Source organism: Panthera onca, chromosome B3 (assembly GCF_046562875.1).
Source record: "Panthera onca isolate mPanOnc1 chromosome B3, mPanOnc1 haplotype 2, whole genome shotgun sequence".
In the NCBI taxonomy this organism is placed as follows: domain Eukaryota; kingdom Metazoa; phylum Chordata; class Mammalia; order Carnivora; family Felidae; genus Panthera; species Panthera onca.
The window spans coordinates 20,657,405-20,679,288 of NC_138344.1; the positions used below are offsets into that span (position 1 = coordinate 20,657,405).

The 21,884-nt window shown below is 36.7% G+C and overlaps 2 protein-coding genes across 4 annotated transcripts in view; both read left to right on the forward strand.

The window, feature by feature from the left end:
- Positions 1-21,884, forward strand: part of ENTREP2 (endosomal transmembrane epsin interactor 2) — a 475,619-nt gene that overhangs the window by 311,200 nt on the left and 142,535 nt on the right. For all 3 annotated transcript variants that reach the window (XM_060617855.3, XM_060617854.3, XM_060617857.3), the window contains exon 3: positions 21,611-21,721. In XM_060617855.3, the coding sequence (XP_060473838.1) occupies positions 21,611-21,721 (111 nt within the window). The remainder of the gene's footprint in view (positions 1-21,610; positions 21,722-21,884) is intronic.
- NSMCE3 (NSE3 component of SMC5/6 complex) lies at positions 3,175-6,205 on the forward strand. The gene has a single exon (XM_060617858.3). The coding sequence runs from the start codon at positions 3,288-3,290 to the stop codon at positions 4,146-4,148; it is 861 nt and encodes a 286-aa protein (XP_060473841.1). The 5' UTR covers positions 3,175-3,287; the 3' UTR covers positions 4,149-6,205.

A 21,884-nucleotide genomic window follows, 5' to 3' on the forward strand; every position in this document is an offset into this window, starting at 1 on the left:
GTCATAAATGTCGTATTCAAGTCACACTGAATTTGCTGAAAATTTGAATGTGTATAACTGCTACGGCATGGTGTCACCATGAAGTCAAAATCATTGAGAATGTATTTCTCATTTATCTCCCAAGCAACATAATCAACATTAATTTCATTTTTAAAATAATTTTAATAGCACCTTAATATGTTTTTTCCATACTTTTTTCTAATTTTTGTATGTACTTGTGTTTCACTGAAGTAAACATCTTTCTATATACAGCTTTGTAAAGTCCTCAGACACTTTCCTTAACATACACCCTCTGGAAAGAAGCAATCTATTATCAACTACCCTGTCCCACCTTATGCGAGGTACTTGGCAAACCTCTCATCAGTTCCCTAATGCCTGGATTATTATAGTAGTCCCCCCCTTATCTGTGGTTTCACTTCCCACTGTTTCAATTACTCTTGGTCATCTGTGGTCTGCAGGCAGATGATCCTCTTTCTGACATAATCTCAGAAGGTCAATAGCCTAATGCTACATCACGATGCCTGCGTTATCCCCCTCACTTCATCTTATCACATAGGCATTTTATTATCCCATATCAGAAGGGTGACATTTTGAGGGAGACTACATTTACATAACTTTAATTACAGTATATTGTTGTAATTGTGCTATTTTATTATTATTATTTTCAGTCTCCTACTGTGACTAATTTATCAACTTTGTCATAGGTATATATATGTATGTATAGGAGAAAACATAGTATATATAAGATTCAGTACTGTCTGCAGTTTTAGGTATCCTTTGAGGGTCTTGGAATATGTTCCGTGTGGATCAGGGGAGACTACAGTAATCTCATTTCATTGATTTGGAAACAGAAGGGAGTGTCAGTAGCTGCCTTGATATCACACAGGTTCCTAATCTAGGTCCATAAGGCTCCATAACTTTGCTTTTTTAAGGACACCATGTTTATGTTCTGTCTGCTTTAACATATGGTTAAGAGGAGTCTCTGAAGGTGCACTGTCTTAATTCAGAACCGCCACTTACTTGCTATAGGACAGTTAATATTTTCTCTGTGCCTGTTTCTTCCTTTGTGAGAAGAGAAACATAATAAACACACAGGCCTCACAGGGTTGTTGTAGTGACTGAAGTAATATATGTACACCACTTAGAATAGTCTGACCCTTTGCAATAATCATTAGCTGTTGTTTGTATTATTATTAGTGTTTGTGTCATTATCATCACAAGTTTTTCCTCAAACATCCATGGCTTCCCATGTCAATCTAAAATGGAGTGTGGGTCTGGGTGACTTCTCCATGTGACGCCTAAACTTCATTCTAGTATTATTGTATGTCTGTCTTTTCTCATGTGCATTCTCCTGGACACAGTGTAGGGAGGTGTTTTAACTGAAATCTTTTCTGACTTTGAGTATGACAATCTACTGAGTAAAGATGCTGCTGAAGGACACTGCAGATTTACAATGAAAATGCAGCCTAATTGTTGACAGTGGCTTTCATCTCATTTTGCACTTCTCTGTTATCTGTTGGTTGCTGATTCTTCCTCCCTTCTTTCTCTCTTTCATCTTTTTTTTTTTTTAATTCACGTTACAGCTGATTCTATTGGAGGGGACTTTTACAGAATTTTTTATTGCAGGAGGTTTAACATGAAGCCCAAATTTGTAAGGAAAATGAAGATGAATTTTCTCATTGTAAAAAAAAAAAAAATGAGTGCCTTGATGATATATTTGTTTTTCTTAGTAGGCTTCTGTCATTAAGATGGATGCTTGAGGATATATTGTTAGATCTTGCGTGGAACAGAGTTATTACTCATAGCTCACTAGATTTTAGCATACTTGCATCACAACATGGAGTATCATTTTACATTTAGTATTGCAGTTCCAATGCCATTATCAGATTGCATTTTCATATTGAATTACAAACAAAAATTTTATGTTACTAACACTTAATGAAATTTTAATAAGGTTGTGTTTTGATGCTATTATTCAAATAATGTGTTTTGAATTGCTTTCCTTTGAATATATTTGCATTAAAGAGGAACTCAGTTTGATTTGGTTCTTTCAAGAGTTTTCCCACTTTCTGGGCGCTGCTTTCAATAAGATAAAGCAGGAAATTCAGTTTCTTCTCTGCAAGTCAGTAAATAGAAAAGGAACACATTTGCTAAGATCTGTAGAAGTAATGGCAGCAGACTGCAGATGGTTTGAGCTAATGAAATGACTCGTGTTGGCTATTAGGGTTGCACATGATACTCCTGGGTTCTCTTTTCTTTGAGCCCTAAGGCTAATATATTAAAAATTAAGAAATTTAAGAGATTCGCATTATTGCAGTTCTTGATCAGTGATGCCCAAAATTAACTGAGAATCTCTTGAGAGAGCACGTTTCTGTTTGTAGCGTTCTTATTCATTTCTGCGAAAATTGTGGTTGTGGGCCCAACGCAATTTACGTGAGCAAGTGCTTTCCAGGAGAAATAAGCAAGAACACTTGATTGTAACGTGCTTTATGTGGTGGTTTGTCCTGGTTGTCTACCAGGGGGAGTTTGATGCATAATTATAAATACTGAAATAGCGAAAACATGGTTAAGAGTCCTGTTTACAAGGCAAGCCTGTCTTTACCAAACATTCGTTTTTAATAAACTCTTCAGGGCATTAGAGAAAAGTAACTGGTGGTAAATGTTTAGGCCGGTTTGAACCTGCACCGAGGGGTGGGGGTGGCAAAGACAAAGCAAATTAAGAGTCATCTGGGTCTTTTATTTTTTCAACGTCGCTATATGTAGAGAGAAATGCTTTTACTTCACTTTCACACTCTTACCTTCCTCCTCCCCTTACTTTTCTCCTACATTCGTTCTTTGAGTTCCCTCCATCTGAAAATACTCGCGATTTTAAAACTCGTAATACTTCTGCAGTATTTGCCTGAGTCTGTGTGGTCCTAAAACGAGCCGCACACTTGCTTAGGAGTTTTGGTTCCTGTCCTCTATTTGGGGGCTTGGTAAGGACAACACTTTTAATTACAACAAAAGCCACTGCTGTGACTCGAGATGAAGCACAGAGACCACCCACTTCCTTCGGCCGACGCACGGCGGCAAGGCAAACGCCCCTGACGCAACGCGCAGCCCTTGTGACGCAACACGCAGTCTCCGCCGACGCAAGCGCAGTCTCCGTGATGCAACGCGCACCCCCCCCCCCCGGCCCCGCCCAAGGTCGCCCAGACGTGCCGTACGCCGACCCACAATTCCCGCTGCGTGCTGCTGTCTCGCCGCCGCCTCTGCCGCCGCCCGTTACGGCTCCCGCCGCTGGGGACATGTTGCAGAAACCGAGGAACCGGGGCCGCCCTAACACCCAGGCCGAGAGGGAGAGGGACTGGGGCCGCGGCGCCGCGGAGGAGGCCCCGAGCACCTCCCGCGGGGCGGGAGGCTCCCAGGAGGCCCGGGGCACGTCGTCGCAGGGCGGCCGCCGGGCCGAGGCCTCCCCCGAGGTGGGGCCCAGGTCCCAGCAGCAGCTGGAGCTGAAGGTGGCCGAGCTGGTGCAGTTCTTGCTGATTAAGGACCAGAAGAAGATCCCGATCAAGCGCACTGACATACTGAAGCACGTCATCGGGGACTATAAGGACATCTTCCCTGACCTCCTTAAACTGGCTGCCGAGCGCCTCGAGTATGTCTTCGGGTACAAGCTGGTGGAACTGGAACCCAAAAGCAATACGTACATCCTGATCAACACTCTGGAACCGGTGGAGGAGGATGCTGAGGTGAGAGGCGATCAGGGCACGCCCACCACCGGCCTCCTGATGATTGTTTTAGGTCTCATCTTTATGAAGGGCAATACCATCAAGGAAACGGAGGTCTGGGACTTCCTGCGTCGCTTGGGGGTGTACCCCACAAAGAAGCATTTAGTTTTTGGGGACCCAAAGAAACTTATTACCGAAGAATTTGTGCGACAGCGTTACCTGGAGTACCGGCGGATACCCCACACTGATCCTGTAGACTATGAATTCCAGTGGGGTCCCCGAACCAACCTGGAAACCAGCAAGATGAAAGTTCTTAAGTTTGTGGCCAAAGTCCATAATCAAGATCCCAAGGACTGGCCAGCACAGTACTGTGAGGCTTTGGCAGATGAGGAGGCCAGGGCCAGACCTGAGACAGGTGGCCCCACTCCCTCCTCTTGAAGTCTGAGAGAGAGATTTGAGCTCCCGAGGAGGTGTCAAAGGCACTGGGTGATGGGGTAGGGGGGTGGGAGGGAGCATATTTCTGTAACACTCAAATGTGTGTGGCTTTAGGATGTGTTTGCAAACTTCTGTTCTCTTTTAATATTGTAAGTTATTTGGTTCCAGCTTTTCACTTACAAAAATATTAGGAGAGGATTTTTTGTTTTAACTTGTGTTATTGTCTGTGTATTTTGGCATAAAAATTTTGCTAGCTTTATGCAAGTAATTGGAAAACTTTGCACCATGATCTGGAACAGGTGTTTAAGAAAGAACACATTGGTCAATTGCTTTGGCGCCAAGAAAGTAAAAGCAAAGTGACTACTATCTGGTGTCTTAACTACCCAGTTTGTAAGTTAAAATAAAAGCCTTTATAAATTAAAAATAAAAATGTAATTGCTTATTACTTTTTTTTACCTTAAGACAGCTATTATATATTTATATATTTTCTATGTATATAAGCATTACGCATCATCTAAGCAATGTGCATATTGTATTTTCTCCGAATAATAATTTTTTATATTCATAATTCTCACCTCTGGCCAACCATTTAGTTCCATTTAGGTTTTTTTTTCCTGCTATAGTTGTAATAAATACAGTATCTTTGAAGCAGTTAAGCACTGTGCATTTTTCAATCGTGATTCATGAGATTAATTTCTTGACTCAAAACCAGCATCTTAAAAACAGGTTTTTTTCTTGCTACAGATTATTAAGGTAAAAGCGTTTTGTAGAAGTTGCTTTACTTTTGTGTGTGTATGTGCATATTGCATCACAATCTAAAATACATTTCCTACTGGATATAAAAAAGTTGATAAAACTGTTAGTGATTAACCATACTTGGGAATCTGACTACCTGGGTTTAGATACTGGTTTCACATAACTAGCTATATGAGCATGTTACTTATATACAGATGTTTCGTCACCTGTAAAACGAGCTCACGATGCCCATGTTATGTGTGGTAATGTGGTAATTTGATATTGGAAGTGTATGACAAGTTCTTGGCACAATGCCCGGTGTGGAGGATTTTAGTTGTTAACTTTGTTCCTTAATTTTTTAAATTTGTTTTTTGTTGTTTATTTATTTATTTTGAGAGAGAGCAGGGGTGAGGCAGAGAGAGAGAGAGAGAGAGAGAGGAAATCCCAATTAGTCTCTGCACTGTCAGCGCAGAGCCTGACCAGGGCAGGGCTCGAACTCATGAACCTTGAGATCATGACCTGACCCGAAACCAAGAGTCAGAGGCTTAACCTGACTGAGCCACCCAGGCATCTAATATTTTAATCTTCTTGGTTTGGAGCAGTTAAATTTTTTTTTCAGGTTTTCTTTCATTATCTTCTAAATCATAGAATAGGAGTTCTGGTTCAAAAGTTACAACAATATCCTTCTAGCCTGATTCTATTGTGTGGTTTCATGGGAAAACATAACTCATGGTATATTGTGAGTATAGCCCACATAAAGTAAAACAGGACAGTTAGACCTAAGATCTCCCCTGGGCTTGAGAGCTAATTTTTTAGTGGAAAGGATATGGGTTTTGAGGTTGTCTGACAAATGGAATTTGAATTCTGGCTCATACTATGTCAGCATGGTGACTTGGGGTCGATTTTAAGTTTTCTAAATCTCAATTTATCTGTAAGATCAGAAAAACAGTAACTATATTATAGTTTGTTATATGTATTAAATGAGTCTGAAGAAAAGAGCTCAGTCTCCTCTCATTCCTCCATAGCTTCTGGCAAAATGTTGTTTATATTCAGAGATTCAACAAATAATTATTCAGTGAGTGAGTAAATTTAATTGTTTGGGGGGAAGGGACTACAAATTAACCCCAAAATGAGATAAGTACTTCAGTTCAAAAAAATGTGGATTTGATCAACACCGGACTAACTGCCATCTAGAAGCGTCTATGGTGGGTTTGTAGTGGTATGACAGAATGTGATAGGCTGATTGTTTTTTTGTTTTTTGTTTTCATTCTGTTGAATTGGAATTTGCATTTATTTCATCAATTAGAATATAACTGGTGCTTGAAGGCATTTCTCCTTGGTTTGCATTTTATTTCAGTGTATAAATTACCTTGCGACTAAGCATCCTGCTTACTGGTCCCTCACCTCACTGACTGCTTTCCTCTCTGGAGTGTTTTAACACTGGCATTTTCCTCCGTATGTGAAAATTATCATTACCCAGCACCCACTGTCAGTTATGTCTGAGGCAGATATCTTCTCCCAACACTTTTCTATAGAGATGTTAGCCATTTACCTTTAATGAGTTACCGTTTTGTTTCAGGTTTTATTTTTTAAAGTTTTTATTTATTTATTTATTTTAAGCAATCTCTACAGCCAACATGGGGCTCAAACTCTCGATCATGGGATCAAGAGCTGAATGCTTCCAACTGAGTCAGCCAGACACCCCCATTGTAAAATATAAAACATTACAGACCAGATCAAGTCCTTAGAGGTTCTACCCTTCCCGGAGGTGTCTAAAGTTTGTGGGTATCATTCCATTGTATGATTTAACACTTTTACCATGTATGTGTATATACATGAACAATATATAGTAGTATTTTGTAAGCTTTGATGACTTCTATATGGGGTATCATACTGTACCCTTTTGCAACTTGGTGTTACAACTTACCCTGTTTTTGACATTTAGATACAAAGATCTGATTTATTCATTTTAGTTGTTCTTTCATGTGGAAAAAAAGTAACAGTTTGTTTATTCATTTCCTAATGGTTAGACCAGTTCTTTCCAATTTTTTGCTATTTGCCTGCAGTATATAGTGCTTCCTTATACATGTGAGTTTCTCTAGCCAGAAATAAATTGAGCAATCATGGGGCATTGCCAAATTGCTCTTGAACTTGTATTAAGTTACAATCCACTAACATTTTATAGTTCTTTTTCACTGACCCACCCTCCTACTTCATATGAAAATTTGTCCCTTCCAGCCGTACAGTGGGTATGTAGTGATAGTTTATTGTAGTATTAACTTGCACCTCTTATTTACTAGTGACGTTAAGTATCTTTTGTTTGGGGTTTTTTTGCCATATTATTTTGTTTTTTTATCTGTTAGACCTGTTTTTTAATGATTTGTAAGATTTCTTTATATGTTCTGTGTATATTACTCCATTGTCATATCGTGCAAATAGCATGTCACATTTCATTTTTTCTTTTGTCATACAGATGATTTCATTTTAATGTGTCGAAATCATCAGTGTAGTGCTTTAAAAAAAAGTCTCCCTAATCCTGATAAGTGTTAAAATTAATAAGTTAAAATTAATAAGTGTTAAAATTTTTGACTTACATACACATTTTTTTTTAAAGTTTATTTATTTTGAGCGAGAGAGTGCACGCACTGAGTCAGGAAGGGGCAGAGAGGAGAGAGAATCGTAAGCAGGCTCTGTGGTGTCAGTGCAGAGCCCTTTGTGGGGCTTGATTTCATGAATTGTGAGATCCTGACCTGGGCTGAAATCAGGAGTCAGAGGCTCAACAGAGTCACCCAGTCGCCTTACATTTATGTTTTTAATCTTTTTTTGTATCATGATTTGAGGTATGGATATAGTTTTCATATTTTTTCCTATACAGATTGCCTAGCATCAATTTCTCAGTTTATCCTTTCCACACTGATTTATAACTTGCTCTCTTATTATAAAGCCATAACTCATATAAATAAATTTATGTCTAGGACCAAATTGATTTATTTGCTATCTCTTTGCCAATGCCATGCTATTATAATTCTATAGCATCATAAGAAGGGTTTTTTTCTCCTTTTCCACTTCTTATACCTTTTATTTTAGTCTTTTTTGCACTGGCTGGAACTGCAATAAGTTTTTTAAAAAATTTAATGTTTTTATTTTATTTTAGAGAGTGCAAGTGGGGGGAGGGGCAGAGAGAGGGAGACACAGAATCTGAAGCAGGCTCCAGGCTCTGAGCTGTAAGCGCAAAGCCCGAAGCAGGGCTTGAACTTCAGGACGGTGAGATCAACCTGAGCGGAAGGAAGTTGGATGTTTAACCGATTGAGCCACCCAGATGCCCCATGGAACTGCAATATGTTTTTGAAAAGAAGTGGCAACGTAGACTTCAAGAATGTTCCTGATTCCTTGTTCCTGATTTTAAAGGGAATCATATTTAAAGTTGTACATTAACTAGGTTTGCTTTTAATTTTTTCCCCAACAAATATCTTTAATTGTGTTTTTATATTCCCCCTTTCTAGCTTGCCTAAAGATGTTTAAAAAACTTATGCATAGCTTTTTAAATTTGTATCATGCTCTTTATTAATCTGCTAATGTGATTAAATTTTTATTTTTACTAAGTTCAGTATACTTTTTGATACAGTTTAGTGTAACAACACTGATAGGTTTTTCTGATATCTGACCATCCGGCAAATCTTCTTGTGAGTGATACATATAAAAGATAGCTTTTTATTTGCTAAAAATTTCTAAATTTTATGTCTTTGGTCGTAAGGGGAATTAGCCTGTAATTTCCCCATATTTTATTGTCGTTATTGGCTTTGAGATTACACTTATTTTAATTTTTTAATGCCCATACTTACAGAAAAGTTGCAAGTACAGTGCAAGGAATTCCACCCCCCCCCCCCCAACTATTTGAATGCATTAGTTATCATGTTTCTTTAGTCTCTTTCAATTTGCAAACAGTTCCTTAATCCTTCCTTGACTTCCATGATCTTGACACTTGAAGACTCCAGGCCGTTATTTTGTGGAACATCTGCAGTTAGGGTTTGTCTGCTATTGCTTTGTGATCAGATTCGAGTTCTGCATCTTTGGCAGGAATACCACAGAAGTGATGGCAGTGTTTTTCTTTTCGGATCCTATCAGTGGCACAAAATATCAATTTGTCCTATTATAATCTTGATCACTTTGGTTGAAGAGATTTTGTTTTTTGGGGTTTTTGTTTCTGTTTTGTTTGTTGTTTTTTCATCATTCCTCTCTACTGTGAAATTGTTTTGTTTCTCTCTATAATAAATCAGTAAGTTGTGTGGAGATACTTTGAGACTTTGTAAAATTGTATTCCTCACCAAATTTTCAGTTTATTTGTTGTCTATGTTTATCTGTATCTGTGTAGACTCATGGGTGATAATCTTGTACTATCATTATTTGATACACAAATCATCCCTGATTTGGCCAGTAATAACCTTTTTCAGCTGGCTTATGTCTTCAGCCCACCCCCATCATTCTGAGACTTCCTAACTTTCTGGATCTGTCCACTATCTACTGAAAACTGTGGGATCACATTAATAATATCATTTCCACTCTAACACCACAGTGTTTATTCTAGCTTTTCCCCTTTCTGTCTTTGTATTTATCTTCTCCAACGATGAGCAACTTAGATCCTGTTATTCTCATAATGCTTATTTGATCAATCCCCCTATAAATAACAAGTCTCCTGTTGTGGCTGCCATACCCTCCCACATGGGGATGCCCTTTGCCCCCCAGTGCTGAGCTGACATCCTGCAGGAACTACCCTTCTGGGTATGCACCCTCCTCACAATGTTTGAGCTCTGGCTCCCTCCTGGGGCTTTTGCCTTTCTCCTCCCATATATGTATCTTGCTCTGTTACGCTTCATGGCTTTAGCACTGAATTGCCCAGGAAATAGGAAATATTATTCTGTTCTCATAAATGAGTTGGGCTGCTTTTCTTTTGCCATATTATATAAGGATTTCATGTTTTTTAAGGTTTTGAAGAAATCCACCTGTAAAATTCTCTGGGCCTGGTGTTTTTGCTGGGTAGATTTTTAACTACTGCTTTTATTTCATTAATAGGATGTTGAAGTTTTCTCTTCAAATTACTTCTGGTCACTTGTATTTTCTAGAAAGTGTTTTATCAGTTTTCTGATGTATTAATATAGAGTTGTTCTTAGTATTTTCCTTTCATTTAAAAATAATTTTATTACATCTTCTCTTAATATCCACTTTTGCATTCTCAGAATTATTTTTGCTTTCACTCTTCTTTTCTCCCCGCACCCCACCCCCCTGCCCAAAGCCAGTTTTGCCAGGAGTTTTGGTTATCTGGGGTCCATTGAGATTTCATATGAATTCTAGTAAGGGTTTTTTATGTTGATTTATTTTTGAGAGAGAGAGAGAGAGAGAGAGAATGGGTGCATGAGCATGAGTGTGGGAGAGGCAGAGAGAGAGGTAGAGAATCCCAAGCAGGCTCCACACTGTGAGTGCAGAGCCCGACATGGGGGCTTGAACTCACAAACCGTGAGATCATGACCTAAGCCGAAACCAAGGGTCAGATGCTTAACCAACTGAGCCACTCAGCTGCCCCAATTTTAGTGTTTTTGAAAGAACATAAATTCTTGGTTTATGTCAGCACATGGCTTTACTTTTAGCATGTAAATAAAACATTTTCATTTATTCCATAACTATATAGAGAATTGTCAAGTGTTCTAAGGATCCTATTATTATGAATATGTGATGAGAAAAATAGGATTTTTAATTATTTCCTTTCCATTTAGTGAACAGAACATGTATTGAATTGGCCATCTTGTGGCTCCATTGTAGTTTATCCAACCTCGGGATACTCCAGAGTTCCTGAATGTCAAAATCATGTTCTCTGGTTATAAATTGACAAGTCCTAAGGGTAGTCAGGGGGAATACAGTGGGCTTCCATACACATTTGTTTTCTTTGTTCTGATTTATATGGGAGGAAGCAGATTTGAAAAAGTTTAAGTGTTATACCATGTGAAGAAATGACATAGAAACTTCTATAGAGTTACTGTAATGACACAGCTGATATCTAAAGATGAATTGGAAGTGAAATTTAAAGGAAAAAGATGGTCTTTTAGGGTAACAGAACAGCACAGTGACTTCATTGGCAAATCATTTTTCATGGTAGTTACTTCATTTTGTACACTTGTGAGCTTTTCTTGTTTTCTCACTGGGAAATAGCAAGCTTCAACAAGTACCCTATAAAACTTAAAAATGCATTTTCCTTATTTGGCAAATTAGATTCTCATTTTAGCCATTTTTTTTAAAGTAACAAATGTGTCATTGTTTCTTGCCTTTATATAGGAGATGTTATAGTTAAAGTAATCAGCCATGTTATGGGCTTTGTGGAGGTAGCACTGATTCCTAATTACTGGGCTGTAATTCTTAAGAGAAATTACTGAGTTTATGACAACTGTAGCCATCATTTGTTGGATTTTTCCCCATGTGCTGCCCTGCATTTGCATTCAGCCCATTACATACTCAGACCCACTTACCTATCTCGTTTACTAATACGTGATGCATTTTGTTTCATAAGTTATGCTTTAAAGGACTAATTAGCTCTTATAGTTTCAAAAAAATTTTCATTGTTAGATCAATAATCTGCCTGAATACTCAGATCTCTGTTAACAACTTAATTTTTCTGTCTTGGTCTCAGATATTCAAAATTGTTTTCCTATTCTAGGGCCAAAGTTCGTGGAATTTTAAATTATTCTGCCACAAAGTATCCATAGCTCTGTGGTCACGAAAATGTGTGTTCATTGCTTGCTTGAGATTGGACTGAAAGTTTTGAAAATCTAAGTAGAAGAGTTTTATATGGACTAGAATTATATCTTGATATCCATGTTTAAAAACTAATTTGGGGGGCGCCTGGGTGGCTCAGTTGGTTGAGCGCCGACTTAGGCTCAGGTCATGATCTCGCGGTCCGTGAGTTCGAGCCCCGCATCGGGCCCCTGTGCTGACAGCTCAGAGCCCTGAGCCTGTTTCAGATTCTGTGTCTCCCTCTCTCTGACCCTCCCCCATTCATGCTCTGTCTCTCTCTGTCTCAAAAATAAATAAACGTTAAAAAAAAAATTTTTTTTAAACTAATTTGGTTCTGTACTAATGCTTGGAATTGGGTCTAGGAGAGCCACTGCAGCAGTACTGATCTTTGAAGATGTAAAGGTAAAGACAAAGAACCTTTCCCAGGTCAAAGACATTCCCTAAAAAATTCCAGATTGTGGGCAGAGTCTGGGTGATTTAATTGGATCTTGACTAGAGAGGAGAATGTGCATCTATCCATTTTGGCATCCACACCACTTTTTACAGCTTCTGGCCCCTGGTGGAGGCTCAAAATATGCTGAATCAGTTAATGAATGAATGGTCCATTAGTCCTTACTTGCGTAGTCATATTAATAACAGCTGACATTTAGTAATCTTGTTCTCTGCTTGGCATTTATGCAATAAGTGTTTGATGAACTGTCAAGCTGATCCTCAGTGACATTGTTTTCTCCTCCTTACTTCTTGCAGATACTTGTTTTCATTTTGATCATTGTGCAAGAGCTGCTTATGTATTTCCTCACCATAACCTTTCTTGTACTTATTCACTAAATATTTTTCAACACCTCCTGTGTATCAGCCACTGAGAATGCAGTTGTGGGCAGGATACACATGATCTCTGCTTCTGTAAATCCAGCCTCATCTACAGGGATCAATGAAGGCTTCTCAGAAGAGGTCAATATCATATGATGGCTGAGGGATGAGTAAGAATCAAGTGAAGGAACCAAAAGGGTAAAGCAGCATGTTTTGGGAAAAGAAAATAACATGAACAGAAACTTAAAGAATTCCTGGAATTAAAAGACCCTCACTATGGCTAGATGGTAGAGAATGTGGCAGGGACAGCTGGAGACAGGCTGAGGAAATAGGCAAAGGCCAGGTCAGCCATTTATAAGGTTTGTCAAGTTTTGGAAATCCAAGCCAAGGAGTTTTATTAAGGCAAGGAGATGCTACTGAAGAGTTTTAAGCAGAGGAGTGATGTCATTCATTCATTCATTCATTCACTTATCCAACAAATATATATTAAATGCCTAGCTGGGCTCTTGGGCTAACCAGTAAATAAAATACATCCCTGCTCTTGATAATCCGTTTATATTTTAGTAAGATAATGCCAGTCCCAGACTCAAGGAAGTCAAGACTGGAGGCAGGAAGAACAAAGAAAAGCCATGCATGGAGAAGATGGTGATCATTGAAATTATAGAGTGGCACCAGTAGGGGTGGAGAGAAATTTCTTATGTAGAATTAGTAGGACTTGCTGATTTATTAGATGTGGTCAGAGTAAGGGAGGGTGAGTGGAAAATGTCTCATGGCTCTAATGTGGGAAATTAAGGAGGATGGTGATGCTAATAGTTGAACAGCATTTCAGGAAGATCTTCCTGGGTTTGATTTTCTATGCTAAGTGAGTATGAGGAGCCTCTGAGGTACACAGGTAGAATGTTGAACAGACAATTATGTATATAATTGTACAATAGGTCTGGGAGGGAGACAAAAATAAGAACCATACATCATGTTCTTAGATAAAGTAACAGAGGGGATTTACAGTACAAGAACAATATACGGATGTTGTGGTTATTGGGGATGTTCACAAATAAGTTATTTCCTTTCAGGGCATTTGGTAGGACTGTATTTCTTCATCCCATTGGATGTTGAGTGTGGCCATGTGGCTTCTTTGGCCACTGAAATGTGAACAGATCTTGCATGTGACACCTCCAGGCAAGAACTTTAAGTTCTATAGCTGAAATGATTGTAGGAGCATCACTGAACTGAAGCCTTCACTGACTTGAGTGCCTGGGTGAATTTGGGGCAAAACCTACTTGACCTGTTTTGGCCATATAATGCGAGCAAAAAATACACTTCTGTTGTGTTAGGCCACTGAGATTTTAGAGTTATTTTTAACCTATCCTATCCTGTTTGATCCAGAAATTGATCCAGAAATCCCACCCTGATACAGAGGAGATTGGAAAATGACCATACATGTTATATAATGGAAAAGCATTTGATAAAAGTGACTTTTGTGGCAACTTGAAGAAGCAGGCCATGCACCTAATGAACATATAACTCTAAAATTAAAGAAGAGAACCCTGGAATGAACATATACCTCTAAAATTAGAGAACAGAACCCTGGAAGTGTGAACGTTGGTGCCTGTGACTGCATCTAGAAAAACTGTCAGGAAAGAGATGAAATTGGAAAACACTTGGTTGGTATGTATTCAGTGATAAATAGAATAGAGAGAATCCAGAAGTGTATAGATATGCAAGTGCTTCTGAATCCCCAACCAATAAAAAATAAAAATAAGAGACAACGGTGAATTAAGCCACATTCTTGAGGCAAAGATCAAATACATGGTATAGTGGTCATTCCCATTGTCAAAATATGGGAATGTATTAAAGTGGTTTAGGATAAAGGCTTAACTATGAGTTGGATGTCCAATATTTTAAAAAGAACAAGATGAGAGAAAATAATTTAAATGTGGTCTGTCCACCAAAAGCATGAAGACCGGAAGTACACAATCAAGTAGAGAAAGAGGAACATGATGGGAATGTATATATATACATACACATACATATATATATATATATATATATATATATATATATATACACACATATATACATATATATGTGTGTGTATCAAATAACATTTCATATATTTTGATATATATATCAAAAATATATATAGCAATACATTATACACACACACACACACACACACACACACACATGCATGCAAATCTAAAATGTATGCCTAATGCCTAGAAAAGAAGTATACAGGTATGGCTATTGACACATGGCACCAAATAAAATCAAATTGTATTTAGATATTTGACCTGTCAAAGAAACCCTGGCCTGAATTTGCAAAAGTTGATGACTATTTGAGGCTTAAAATAACCCTTAGATCCCCACCTTTTGTGAGCCAATGCCTATAGTCCATGTGGCCCAGAAGGGTACTGGGAAAGATAGAACCCCAGAGTGGAGTCAAGGTATACAGTTTCAAAATAAATGTCATTACTTTATTTACATGAAAATGATTAAAATCTTATTTTTTTCACCATGGCCAAGTGGGATTTATTCCTAAAATGCAAGGATGATTAAACACATGAAAAGCAGTGTAATATGCCACATTAACAGAATGATTTGAAGAAAAACAAAGCTTGGGGACGCCTGGGTAGCTCAGTCAGTTAAGCGTCCAACTTTGGCTCAGGTCATGATCTCGCATTTTGTGAGTTTGAATCCTGCGTCGGGCTCTGTGCTGACAGCTCAGAGCCTGGAGCCTGCTTCAGATTCTGTGTCTCCCTCTCTCTCTCTGGCCCTCCCTCATTCACACTCTGTCTCTCTCTGTCTCAAAAATAAACATTAAAAAAATGTGAAAAAAGTTAAACAAAAAACAAAGATTGATTATCTTAGTTGATAGAGAAAAAACATTTGAAAATTCAACAACCTTTCACTATAAAAACACTTAAAAAACTAGAAATAGAAGAAAACCTTTTTAGCATAATAAAGCCAGTATAAAAAAAAAAACACCCACAGGTGACCTCACACTTAATGGTGAAACACTGAAAGCTTTCCAAGATCAGTAATAAGACAAGGATGACCACATTCACCACTATGATTGAGCACAGTATTGGAAATTCTAGCCAGTTAGGCAAGAAAATGAAATAAAATATATCCACACTGAGAAGGAATAAGTAAAATCATCTCTGTTACAGACGTAGATGTATCTTATATGTAGAATTGTAAAGGTTCCACTAAAAAACTCTTTGAATAAATGAATTCAGCACAGTTGCAGGATGCAAAATCAAAGTGCAGCAATTGGTTGCAATTTTATACAACAGTTAACAATCTAAAAGGGGAGTTAGAATAACAATTTCATTTACAATAACACACAAAAAAGTACTTTAAGCAAGTGCATGGAAGACTGCAGACTAAAGATGATAAATTTATTGTTGAAAGAAATTAAGGGATACATAAATACATGGAAAGACATCCCATGTTCATGGATTAGAAGACTAAATATTTTGAGATGTCAGTGGTGCCAGAAGTAATCTGTGGATCCTATGCCACCCATATCAAAATCCCAACATGTTTTTCAGAAATAGAAAAACTCATCCTAATATTCATATGGAATCTTAAGCAATCCCCCCAATAACCAAAACATCCTTAAAAAGAGCAAAGGTGGAGGATTCACCCTTCTTGATTTCAAAGCTTTTGAAGCAATGTTAATCAAAACTGCATGGTACTGTCATTAATGACAGACATGTAGACCAATGGAATAGAATACAAAGCCAAGAAATAAACCCTCACATATATGGTCAAATGATTTTGGACAAGGGTGCCAAGACCATTCAATGGGAAAAAGACAGCCTTTGCAACAAATGGTGCCAGAAAACTGTATATCCACATAGAAAAGAATGAAGTTGGATCCTTACCTTACACTGTATATAAAAAATAGCTTACAGTGGATTAGAGACCCAAACATAAGCACTAATAATATATAACTCTTAGAATAAAACATAGAAATCTTTATGACATTGGATTTGGCAATGATTTTTTGGATATGGCAAGCAACAAAGCAAAAATAAATAAATGGGACTTTATCAAAATTTAAAACTTTTGTGCATCAAAGGAAAATCAACAGACTGAAAATGCCCTCAGAATGAGAGAAAATTTTTGAAAATCACATATATGATAGAGGATTAATATCTAAAATGTATAAAATTAGTATTCAGAATATATAAAGAACTCTCACAACTCAATAACCCCACATAAATCACCCCAAGTAACCCAGTTGCAACAATGGACAAAGGACCTGAATGTATACCTCCAAAGACTTCCAAAGAAGATATGCAAATGACAAGCACCTGAAAAGATGCTCAATATCACTAATCAATTAGGAAGATGTAAACCAAACCACATAAGATACCATTTCACATCTATTTGAATGACTTTTATTAAAAAAACAGAAAATACAAGTGTTGATGAGAATGTGGGGGGAAAGCAGAACCTTTGCACATTGTGCATTGGAATGTAAAATGGTTGTAGCCATTCTGGAAAACAGTATGGTGTTCTCCCAAAAAATTAAACATATAATTACCATATATGATCTAGCACTTCCACATCTGGGTATATATCCAAAAGAACTGAAAGCAGTCACTTGAACAGATATTTGTACACCTATATTTATAGTAGCATCATTTACAATAGCCAAAAGTGGAAGTAACCCAATTGTCCTATGGCAGATGAAAAGGTAAAGGAAATGTGGTATATTCACAGAATACAATGTTGCTCAGCCTTAAAAATAGAAGGAGGGGTGCCTGGGTGGCTCAGTTGGTTGAGTGACTGATTGCAGCTCATCATGATCTCACCATTTGTGAGCTCGAGCCCTGCATCAGGCTCTCTGCCGTCAGCATGAAACCTGCTTCAGATCTTGTCTCCCTCTCTCTCTGCCCCTCCCCTACTCATGGGCAGGTGCTCTGCTCTCTCTCTTTCAAAAATAAATAAACATTAAAAAAAAAAAAAGGAAATTCTGACATGTGCTACCATGTGGATGAAACTTGAAGACGTTATGCTAAGTGAAATAAGCAAACACAAAAGAAAAAATTCTGTATGATCCCACTTATATGAGATCCCTAGAGTGGTCACATTCATAAAGATAGAATGCAAAACAATGGTTGCCAGGTTCTGAGAGGAAGAGTGAATGAGGAGTTATTGTTTAACAACTATGGAGTTTCAGTCTGGGAAGATGAAAAAGATCTGGAGATGGACGGTGGTGATGGCTGCACAACGATATGAACTTAATGCCACTGAACTGTATGCCAAAAAATCATTAAAATGGTACATTTCATGTTATGTACACTTAATCACAATAAAATAAATAATTAAAGCATGGTAAATTTTTTTTGTATGTGTTTTACTGCCATTTTTTAAAAGAGTAAACATGAAAAAAAATCTTATCTGTTTTTTTTTTTGTTTTGTTTTTTACTTCCTAGCATCATCTATATAGTTGAGCACTTCCTATGTCTCAAAATAGCCTCTTTTCTTGGCTTCTGTGTAGATTGCTGTCCCAATGTTTTCAATAATAATTTTTGAGCTCAATTTTGAAACTTTTCAGGCCAGTTTATCTATAAATGATTTGAATGATATTATGGTACTGTTGTGACATCTAATATAGAAAATTAATGCTGCCCATTCTGTGAAGTTAAACCTTCCCAGGGGATGCTGTAAGAATCCATAGCTACTAGAATCATTGCAGAAATATTATTAACATGAACTTGAAATATTTCCTAAATTAACAAAACATCCTCTTTTTTTTTCTATCCTGTATATGTATTTTAAACGAAAAATAGGGGTGCCTGGATGGCTCAGTCAGTTCGGCGACTGACTTCGGCTCAGGTCATGATCTCATGACTTGTGAGTTCAAGCCCCGTGTCAGGCTCTGTGCTGACAGGTCAGAGCCTGGAGCCTGCTTCAGATTCTGTGTCTTCCTCTCTCTCCTCTCCTCCTCCCACCTTGTGTTCTGTCTATCAAAAATAAATAAACATTAAAAAAAAATTTTTTAAGGAAAAATAAATTTTGCTACATTTGGTGGAAATGCACTACATTTATGGGTAATGAATGGCAATAATGATTTTTTTCTATATTTAATTTAGCCAAAACTTTTTAGGTACTAATAAAATATTAAGACTTTTTCACTTTTATATATTGCTGGTAGGGATGAAAAATGGTACCACTTCTGTGTTGGAGAATTTGGCAGTGTCTAGCAAAATTAAATATTTATCTTTTGATTCAACAATCCTACTTCTAAGAATATATCCCAAAGTCATACTGCAATCATTTAAAAGATGTATGAATATGGCTGTTTATTGCAACACTATAGTAAAAAATAAAAGACCAAAACAACTCAAATGTCCATCAATAGGAACCTGGTTGAATAAACTGTGGTATATCTGAGCAATGAAGTACTAAACAACTATAAGAAGGAATAAGTATTTCTATGTATGCCTATTAAGTGTTCTTCACTGTACTGGGTCAAAAAAAAAGTAGATAGAGAAAATATTTATAGTATGCTATTATTTATTTACCTTTACTAAAAACCAAATAATGGAAGGATTAAATTTAAAAATAAATGGTTACCTATAGAAGAAAGGAGGGGGAACATAATGGAGATGATAGAATAAAAACTAGACTTTTTTGAGACTTCTTTTATGGATATGACTTCGGAATCCTTTTATACAATTCCAAACAAAGCTAAACTTAAAAAAAAAAAATCCCTAACAATAAAAAATGAAACCAATGAATCTGGGTTCCCAGTCAGTAGCATAACCACACATAAAGGAACCATGGTGACTCTATCACGCCATAATTTGACTATTTTTTCTTGGTACAATCTACTCTAAGGATAGAAAGAAAAATCTTAAACTGTTTTCAATAATCATGTTTTTGGTGCTAGTATTAGCATTGTTATTTTGAGACTGTTGTGTGGATATCACGAGATTAAATCAGATGGATAATTGTAATGAGAAATAAGGTTTTTGTCATGGCTGAAAGGAAATAGAGATATCAGGTTGATAGAATTAAGAAAAAACCCCGTAGTTTTGAATTTGAATCAGAGACATTAGTATGATCTTATAATATATTGTATCTAACAACTGAAAATATTTAAAACTATGACCAAGTGGCAAGGATACTTCTGGCATGAAGAGTGTGGTATCTAAATACCATTCTCAGTGAAAGGAACCAAGACGTACTGTAGAAATTGCTGATTCCAGGTCTGGGGCAGGGGATACATATGATGATTCTGGAACATCTTGTCAAAGCTTTCTTGAAAGCAGGAAAACTTTCAAAGTCTACTAGAATTGTGTCAACTTGAATTGACTCTATCTTGTTAATGACTCCAGTGAATGAAATATATCAAATTTGTTTGTTTTGGGCTCATAACAAATCAAACACACACAACCCCTAAACAAACAGTACCTTTGGAGGATGCTAAAGACCGAACTAATTTTTTTTAATAAACATATATCAAAGATTATATTTGACTCGTTATTTAATGAGGGAACCAGTAAAATTAACAACCAGTTCCAAGGATAATTCAAGCTATGTGCACACATAGGCCACCAGCAATGCTGAAATAAATTTACAAATAGATGTGAAAGTGGTCAGCACCCATGGGATGGCGATCATTGCATTCTACCAGACGAATTTCATTTATATTTATATTATCAAAAATAATTTACATTACTAGTCTTATTCTGTAATTTAGAGTTGTAAAATAGCTTAAAGACAATGAAAGGCACAAATAACTCAAAAGAGTGCACTAGACAGGATATCCAGTATTTTTTTCCCATTTCAAAGTCTTTAACAAGTTTTCGTGACACTCTCTCCCCTCTTGATCATATTAATATTAAAGATTATTCTTGATTACAAGAAAAATTTTGTTGAAAGCTTTGTTTCATTAGAGTTAGCCTGATTATTTATATAGGTGCAGCAAGAATATTAACTAACCATTATAGGCCCAAGTTTATTTAGTAAATATAGCACCATATCAACTAATTATTTTGAAATCTGGAAAATAAAGAATTGAACATGCATCCTGGTTTTCCTGTATGAACTGTACTCTAGAGTGACAAAACAATTGATGAAGAAAAGTATTCTATATACTGATCCCTGGGAATAAAGAAAGAAGAAATGATGGCATTATACATAGCGTTTTGGAAACACTAACAATTTAATGATCTAAGCAATCATTAAGAATGGCTGCCAACATCATAGAGAGACACATTATTTACCTTCTATTAGTCTGAATGTTATCAAATCTCTGTGTGTAACCACCAAATTACAAGATATCCAGAGGATATGGAAATTTTAACTAATAGGAGGAGACAATCAGCAAAGTTAGGCTGTAGAAAACTCTATGGGACAAATAAACTAGTTTCTTCAATAACTTTCTTGGAAGAAAAAAATACAATGGAGGGGAAAACCCATAAATGAAAAAAAATATCTTAAGATTTAGAACAATTAGTTTCACTTATGGAACTCCTTTGTATCCTGTGTAAACTGATTCAAAATAAGATAATTAAGGAAACGTGAACTGTGAACATTTGATATTAATGAATGATTAATTTTTCTAGAGGTGATGACATTATTTTGGTTATGTTTTCAAAACCAATCTTATTTTAGAAATATTCACTGCCATATTTAAGGATGAAATCATACAGTGTCTGATATTTACTGCAAAGTAATCTAGAGTGGAGAGGGTATAAATGAAATGCAACAGACCATTTGGTTAGTTGTTGAGTCTGGGTGATAGGTATGTGGGACTTGATTAAACTGTCTTCTCTGGTTTTGCATCAGTGGGAAGTTTTCCACAAAGAAGTTAAAAGAAATAAATTTAAAGGCCTTCTAATAAACAAACTCCTTCCATTGGTTTTCTTTAGTAATTTCTAACTTGTTGTTTTCTAGACTGTATAAAACTATTTTGTAGTTTTATAGTATTTTCAAGTTTAGCCTCTAAGATATTTTACAATGTAATTCAAATTAAAAAATAATACTGCCCTTTAAAAAATATAACTGTTATTCATACAGTTTTTTGATCAACTGAAAGCTTTTTTAAAGCCAAATCACTTTTCCTTCAAACTTCTCCAAGTGAATAATCAATTTTTTGTTTGGTTTGTTTCCAGATAACCTTTTTCATGCTGCTCTCTGCAGTGTGCGTAATGCTGAATTTGGCTGGTTCAATTCTCTCCTGTCAGAATGCTCAGCTAGTCAACTCCCTAGAAGGCTGTCAGTTGGTGAGTAATGAAATGCAAACCTTTTGATAAAGGTCATAGGCTTTGATTTTACCTGAAAGTAATTTTAAAGATAAATTTTGTTATATCCTTGGATTTATTGTGATATTTTATAATTGTGTAAGGAATGTAAGTTGACTCATTTCTAAAAACTATGTTAAATTAA

Coding starts and splice junctions, on each gene's coding strand:
- NSMCE3 (XM_060617858.3), top strand. CDS start 3,288: ATGTTGCAGAAACCGAGGAACCGGGGCCGCCCTAACACCCAGGCCGAG.